This window comes from Rutidosis leptorrhynchoides, chromosome 6, assembly GCF_046630445.1.
Source record: "Rutidosis leptorrhynchoides isolate AG116_Rl617_1_P2 chromosome 6, CSIRO_AGI_Rlap_v1, whole genome shotgun sequence".
Taxonomy (NCBI): Eukaryota; Viridiplantae; Streptophyta; class Magnoliopsida; order Asterales; family Asteraceae; genus Rutidosis; species Rutidosis leptorrhynchoides.
In genome coordinates, this window is record NC_092338.1 from 64,103,809 (window position 1) to 64,111,566 (window position 7,758).

The 7,758-nt window shown below is 36.0% G+C and overlaps 2 protein-coding genes across 2 annotated transcripts; both read right to left on the reverse strand.

Moving 5' to 3' along the window:
- Nucleotides 1-256: 256 nt before the first annotated feature.
- On the reverse strand, nucleotides 257-3,191 carry LOC139853703 (uncharacterized; the record flags this gene model as incomplete). Its single annotated transcript, XM_071843070.1, has 6 exons — nucleotides 257-1,168; nucleotides 1,252-1,321; nucleotides 1,660-1,721; nucleotides 1,847-1,921; nucleotides 2,001-2,092; nucleotides 2,180-3,191. Coding segments are annotated over 6 exons (2,049 nt in total), but the record flags the coding sequence as incomplete, so codon positions are not given.
- Nucleotides 3,192-3,235: 44 nt separating this feature from the next.
- Nucleotides 3,236-3,862, reverse strand: LOC139853704 (uncharacterized). The gene is made up of 2 exons (XM_071843071.1): nucleotides 3,594-3,862; nucleotides 3,236-3,480 (listed from the first exon to the last, which is right to left on the reverse strand). Exons 1-2 carry the CDS (start codon nucleotides 3,733-3,735, stop codon nucleotides 3,236-3,238), a joined length of 387 nt encoding a protein of 128 aa, XP_071699172.1. The 5' UTR covers nucleotides 3,736-3,862.
- Between the last annotated feature and the right edge of the window lie 3,896 nt (nucleotides 3,863-7,758).

Sequence of the window (7,758 nt, forward strand, 5' to 3'; positions counted from 1 at the left end):
CTTCTTCACCTTCGCTACAAAACATATGTACGTGGCTATATCAATCATTTTATATGGATAATAAAAACAACAAAACTACAAACCAAATAATAACGAAAACTAAAAAGATCAATCTAGTTTGTTACGACTTCGTGAAAATGTGTTATATTGTTCCCACATGCATGTATTGTACGTTTGTATGTGTTCACATACTAAACGAATATAAAACCGAAATTGCTTCCTGGCGTTAAATGTGTTTTTAGAAACAAATGTACCACATCTGAAAACATACATTTCCATTAATCATCTTGCGGAATAACACTTTTATCATCACGTCCCATAAAATACAAGGGCGTTCGAAATACAGGTTCAATAGTTCCTTCGAAATGATATTATTCCAGCAGATTCATTAAGTACAAACATAACATTAAATAATTAAATAACATAATAATTATCCCTTGGCACCCAAACCTCTAGATTTGGGCAGCCTATTTGCAACCAAAGGCTGCACTATGCCTTGCGAATCTCGCCCAAGACCCATCCCTTCAACGAACCCCATTTTAGCCATCATTTTAGACCCAAACCCTTTTGTATGTTTTTCAAATGACCCAAATTGACCATTTCCAGATTTGCTCTTGCCCTTACTTTCACTGCCCTTTGAACTTTGACCAACAACCCTTTTCGGTTTCTGTGGTACCGGTGTCGTCACTTTCATGGGCTCCGATGTTTGACCCGTTTCAGGGACCGTTGCTCCTAATCCAAGCGATTTGGGCCGTTGGATCGCTTCAATGGGCTCCGCTATTCCACTACCATCTTTACCTAATCCACCACCATCAACGTACCCCATTTTTGCAAGCATTTTTGAACCAAAACCCGTTGTGTGCATCTCAAACGCACCGTAACTTGATGAGTTAGCAACGACTTTGGTGTTGGTCAAAGTCTGGTCAACCTCAATAGTCTTTGCGGGCTCAGAATCCATGTTACCGCTCGAGATAAATGAAACGGGCTGGGCCGCGTACGAGCCCATTTTGTCTTTATCTCTCCTTTTATTCTTACTTGATGATTCACCAGAAGCTTTGGTTTTGGCAGATTTTGAGTCCAGTGGGCTTACACCGGTCTTCTTTTTCCTGTTTGAAGGTGTATTACCCGGTGTTACATCGTTAACTTCGTCATCATCTATTCCCAGCAGCTAAAAGACAAAATTTATAGTCAGAATATGAAAAATTGGACATACTTGACCTTGTATATAAGCAAAAAGAATCTTTTGTTTACCTTCTCGAGGCGAACTCTGTCAGTTGATGAAGGCATACCCGTATGTTGTGTCCGTGTAACTGTTACAAACCTGGATAGAATAAAGTGAACCCAATTCAGACTAATTTTGCTTTTAACATAATTAATACAGTACTTATACTTTATTTTTATAAAACTTAATAATGGAAATAGAAGTGTCTGCAAGTCAACCCAATTCAACAAGTCTGTTTCGACCTATACTGAAAGTGACCTATTTCAACCAGAACCCATTATATTGACCCATTACTCAATCCACTCGACCCGCCTATCTTGCCACCTCTATAGATGACCAATGACTACTTTTGCATGGTTCCTATAGAGAGTTGGTAAGATGCAGATCTGAATTTGGAATACAATAAAACAGGGAAAAGTATGAGAAACTTGAATCACCTTTTCCGGCCTGAACCTTGAATACCACTTCGTAAACGATAAATTGCTGCTAGCCTTTGAACCTAATAAATTTCAGACTTATCGCGCGGTAGCATTATGTAAATGATGTTTAAGTCTTTTAAGTATATAAAGAAAAGAAAAAAAAAGGTAAAAAAGGAAGATAAGAAGACGATGCGGGATTTGGAACCTGGGCAGAATCACGCGAGTGCATGACTTGAAATGAAGTCATATCACCCTTGTTCTTCACCAATTGCTCTAGTTTCTGTATTTATTACCAAACAAATGCTCATAAGTCTTTATACAATAATTTATTTTACTTAAGAAATTCAGTATGCCCTTACAAAATTTATTTTCTCAAGATCAACACCGCGATTAATCATTCGCTCCCTACGTTTAGTAGCAATCTTATCTTGACGTAGTTTCTTCTTCTCACCTGCAAACACACATAACTAGTCATCATTCAATTGTATGAAATACAAGGTATACTCATAAATACAGTATAAAAAGATGTATAAATTACCTGAAAATCTGCGGAAATTTGTACTCTTTTCGGCTTTCGAAGGCCATGATTGGGGAACCTTACCAGCATGTTTCTTTTTTCCATACAGAGATCTTGAATTCTTGACAAGCATGAGGTCATCAATGGCAGACCAATCATCAGTTTCACCTCCAGATTTTTTATACTTTGTTCGACTTTTGTTTTTGGGAGGTTTTTTTAAGCCATATTCTCTTGATGCATCTTGAAGTGCAATCCCACCTACACCCTTTAACATTTTATTAAAACGACCACCATTAATATCATCTTCTTCATCATCATCTGAGCTATCAAGAACTTGATGACCGATTAATTTATCAACATTTGCACTTTTGTAACTCCCACCGATCCCTTCAAAATAATCTTTTGCAATCTCTTCGTTTATATCTGAATCGCTGTTGTAAGCTCCGTCACTTTCGGATGAATCAGAAGAATCTTCAGTTTCAGAAGAGTTTAAGCTTTCTTCAATGTCATTCCTACCATCATCATCTTCATCATCATTATCATCATCATCATCATCATCATTATCATCACAAGATATATCTTGGGTATACAATTTCATCCCTCCAATTGATAAGAATCCGGAATTTGTTACCGGAGATGATGATGCATCGACATCTGAAACTGCATCATCATCATCATCATCATCAATCATGTCGGTTTCCATTTCGTGTGCGGATGACGAATCAAAATGGGAATATTCTTTCGCTTCAATGACTGGAGTTGCTTCGAGCACACTAGGGAATTCTTCAGGTTCTTCACGAAACCCTAATCCTATATGAGAAGTATCATCATCATCATCATCTACCTCAAAACTTGCACCATAATCATAAGTATATTTCACAGTTTCAGATTCCGTAGCCGGCGATTCGTCTATGTAAGCAATAATCTTTGATTCTTTAGAATCAAGCAAAACAATAGGGTTTGATTCATTCAATTTGTGGTCATTGCCCCCTTCATCAACAAATGAACTCGCCTGCAAAACCTCATTAGTCAATAATTTATGTTTGCAACATAGTTATCAACAACCAAGCATATGACCTAAAATTCAAAGACTGCTAATTTCCCCAAAATAAGCTGAAAAGACAAAAATTCATTGAATATCATGATCACCTGAGGATATTGGTAAGAAAAAGCATTATTCTTTTTCTGTTTATGGTATTCAATTGGCCTTGTTTTAGAAGCTGAAGATTTGGGTTTAGCGCCAGATGTACTACCAATCTCAAATTTCACTGCAGATTTGTTCTTTGATTTATTCCCAGTACTGTTGGCATTATTACTATTTCCTACAATAACAAAATATAAATAGAACAGAGCATTGAATTTAAATTAATCCCATAAATAGAGAATGATTGATGTATTGCAGATATAGATACAGATAGAATAGATATAGATATACCTCTGGAAGGGGGAGAAGTAATTAGGGGAGACCAATCGGATAATAAACCACCTTCAACGAATAAAGATGATGATGATGATTGTTTTGTGGGTTTTCGAGATTTTGATTTATTGAATTTCTTCCTGTTACCTCCACCAGCCATGTTCAGGATCTACAAGAACCCGATGAATTGGTTCTTGTTAGGTTTTCTACGTCTCTGTTTATCGAAGGGTCCTCGATGGGTTCGGTCAATCTTGCGATTGTGTGTGATGCGGTTTTCTTTTTTTTCTTTTTCTCTCTTATTTTTTTCATCTTTTTTGTGTTTTTTATTTATGCAAAAAAATAAAAATAATAATTAAAAGATATGAATAAGATTTGTAATAATGTTAGTAGTTTTGTATGTATATATGGGTATTATTACTCCTTACATCCCAAATTATTATTATTATTTTTGACAAAAAAACATAGAATTAAATACATACCAATACCAATTTTTCACAAAATAGTGAAAAACTGAAAAGAACATCAATGAGTTAAGGTGGACTACAAGAAACTTTGTCCACTTACACAAACCATATGGCATATAAGCCCAAAATATAATCCTACAAAGTTTGACCATACACTATCACAAACACTAAATTACTAGCCATACAACAAAAAATCAAACTCTTCCTTTACAAAAGCAAATATGACTGGGATTCCCATATATATAGTTGATGTGCATCACATATTCTTGAATCAACCAACCATTGAAAGACCTTGTGATTTATGTGTGCAATGACTCTGCCCAACAAGTGTACCTTCCACTAAACAAAGCCTCACTCATAGCATTCTAAACCACCCAAATAGTCGTCGGGCTAAATAGACACCAAAACTTCGTTGCTTTAATTTCCATATCATTGCACCAATCATATGAAAACTTCAAAATGAAGAAGGAAACAACCAACATACATTACACCAACGAAACAAGGTCACCCAAATCTTATACGTCCATGAACAATGTAACAACCACATTGATCATCCCGACCCATCTCTTATACAATGCCTATATCGGAAGGAGTTCCTTTGGTTATATGGGTACGAAGGGTGTGGTGTTGTTTGTCTTTTACCGAGCCTCCAAGGTAGGAACGATAAGAAAATTAGTGTGTGTGTGTGGGTTGATTACCCCTCAAATGAGGCTTTAGGCCACTATTTATAGATAGATAACGGCGGTTATATCCAATAACTGCTATATAAGTGGCCACTCCTTTAATAACTGCCTCTAAAATCTTCTAATAATGCCCACAACCTACTCCACGTTCTCCACGTGCCTGATATAACGGACTTCGGTCCAGCTCAGCAATAACAAGTCAACACCCCCAGTACGCTACGCTGTCAAACGCGTGGCGTTGACTTGACCATGCTTTTACGAGCTCAACAGACCAAAGTTCCAAATAAAAATGAGTTGGGCGCCACGTGTTGCACGTGACGCAGCGCGACGTGACTTACGTCATTAATTAGCTTTCGCCGAAATTGATTACAGTATGTAATGCTACTTTGTTTATTCACACTTGGTGTTATACTTTCGAACTAATTTAGTACTAGTTTAGTACTAGTATGATAATATGATAAGATGATGAAATATGAAATATAATATTATGCGAAATCTATCGTGGAGTGCTTCGGTTTTAGTGAGTGAGATCCAAGTTAAGTCTTTTGAGTGGATCTTGGGTCGGATTAAAGGAAAATCTATCGATTGGCTAAAATGGTTTGTTAGTCCTCAATTGTTCTTAGATTTGTAATCGTATTGCTAGAGTTGTGCCAAATTACACTTAATTGTATTCTCGTGGTTTAATTTTGGGTCGGTCATTCTTGTTTGACCGGCGCCTTGTATTGTAATTTCTCGTTTTGGTTTTAATCTACCTGCTTTTCAAAAAATAAAATAATAATAATAATAATATTACGCGAAATGTAATAACCATAGACTAAATAAAACGGGCTACGCTGTGAAAAGCCCATACATTCAGCAATAATTAGGCCCAAATCAAACAAACATAAATTCCTTCCAGGGTGCGCTTTTTGAAAGTAGGATTTTGGAGTATTTATTTGATGGATTATTCTAATTATTTACAAGATATTTTTTTGTAGGGATTATCACCTACATACCCATTTTCTCTACTTTTTTTTTTTGACTATTAACCCATAAAAAAAAAGTTGACAATTTGCCCGCACCAGGCGCAAGAGCGCAATGTGTCTCTTTGCGACCTTGCTCCCCGGTGAACTCAAGGACGCAAGGTGCCTCTTGCGACCTTGCTTCCCGGGAGACGCAAGGCGCCTCTTGCTCCCGCCTATATGTCATAATTAAAGTTTTATTTCAGACATTTCATCAAACACCTTACGTGCGCCTTACATTTGGTATTTTTTTCTTGATCGTCTTTCATGGTAATACACCAAAAATTAAGGGACTTCAAGCAAGGACTTGAAGCAAGGAATTAAGGGATCGCCTTTCATCGCATCATATGATTTTTTAATTTCCATCTTGTATCTAAAATCAATAAAATGTAGAAGAAAAAAAATGATATTTGGTGTATTACCATGAAGACGATCAAGAAAAAAATATAATATGTAAAGCGCACGTAAGGTGTTTGATGAAATGTCTAAAAGAAAACATTGATAATGACATCCATGCGGGAGCAAGAGGCACCTTGCGTCACCGGAAAGCAAGGTCGCAAAAGGCACCTTGCGTTCTTGCGTCCACCGGGGAGCAAAGTCGCAAGAGGCATCTTGCGCCCTTGCACCTTGTGCGGGCAATTGTTAACTTTTTTTATGAGTCCCGAGTCAAAAAAATTTAGAAAAAATGAACATTTAGGTGATAATCACTATTTTTTATGGGATTTACTTTTCATATTTGTTCTTTTGGGATATACACATTATTTTATTTTTCAGGTAACTGAAACTCGACTTTTTTTTTTTTTCCTTAGCCTACAATTCACATTATCCAACAGGCGATGTTGTAAAACTTTATGAAAATTGATGATGTAAAAGTTAAAGATTTGATTTTGTGATATAATACTGTAATCTGAAAATCTAAATCTAAATCCAAATTCAAATCCAAATCCAATCCAAATCCAAATAAAGTAAATAATAAAACCATGTACATAAGAAATGGCGTTGTTTCTAGGAAGCAGTATCATTTCAAGACGTAAAACGATGTCAATTTAGGTGTTTTTTTATTTTATTTTTACCTTTTTTCATAATACAAAATCAAATCCATAAGATTAATCACATCGTCAATTGCTTAACATATCCCCGAATGGATACTTAACCCCGAATGGATACTTGGAATAATGGTCTCAATGACACAAAGTTTAAACGTGAGGCCCAAATCTAATCCAAAAAACTACTACGTTGTGACTTTGTTTTTCAAAAACAACAAATGACAAATTGAAAACTGTGTATTTCATAACAAAAAAAAAAACCCTACTGTTAGTTACGGAGTATATATAAAATAAATCACATCATATGCATGATTTCTTTAAAAACATAGAATCAAATACAACCAACAAAAACTGTATAGGTCGATGCCAACCCAATAAAGGCCAACAAACCGAAAGAGAAAATACTTAACTACTCGTATCAATTAGTATACCATTATCAAAACTCTCCTTTTAAATGATAAACTGACAACTCATTATACACTCAAAACTGTTTTTTAACCTCACACATTATTGGAAGATTCCATATATTAGACTTGTATTTGTTTTTTGTTTTTTGAACAGCAGTACGAGATCATCCAGGGGGACTTAACCACTCACGCGTTCATCTTCCTGCAATTGCATAACCCGCTTCCAACTGCTGTCCAGAAGGAAACCCGGCTCAATCTGAGGACATGGGCGGTAAAACAACGCGATGTGCGAAAGGCACCCTTGGGTGCGGTTGCACTCTCAGCCCCACCCAAAGTCCGGCCTTGTTTGTAGCATAAGTACACCAGAAATATGAATTGAGATTCTCTCAAATAATATCATATTATTTGTACGTGACTTGATAAAATTGAATAACTAAAAGAAATAAAAATTATGTTAATGACCTCTTAGGCTCCTACCATTCTTCCTCACAAAAATCATGACCTATCAAGTAATCAAATTACTTGAGACTTGAGAGTTGAGAGGATCCTAATCCCCCAAAAATTTATCATATAACCAAATAA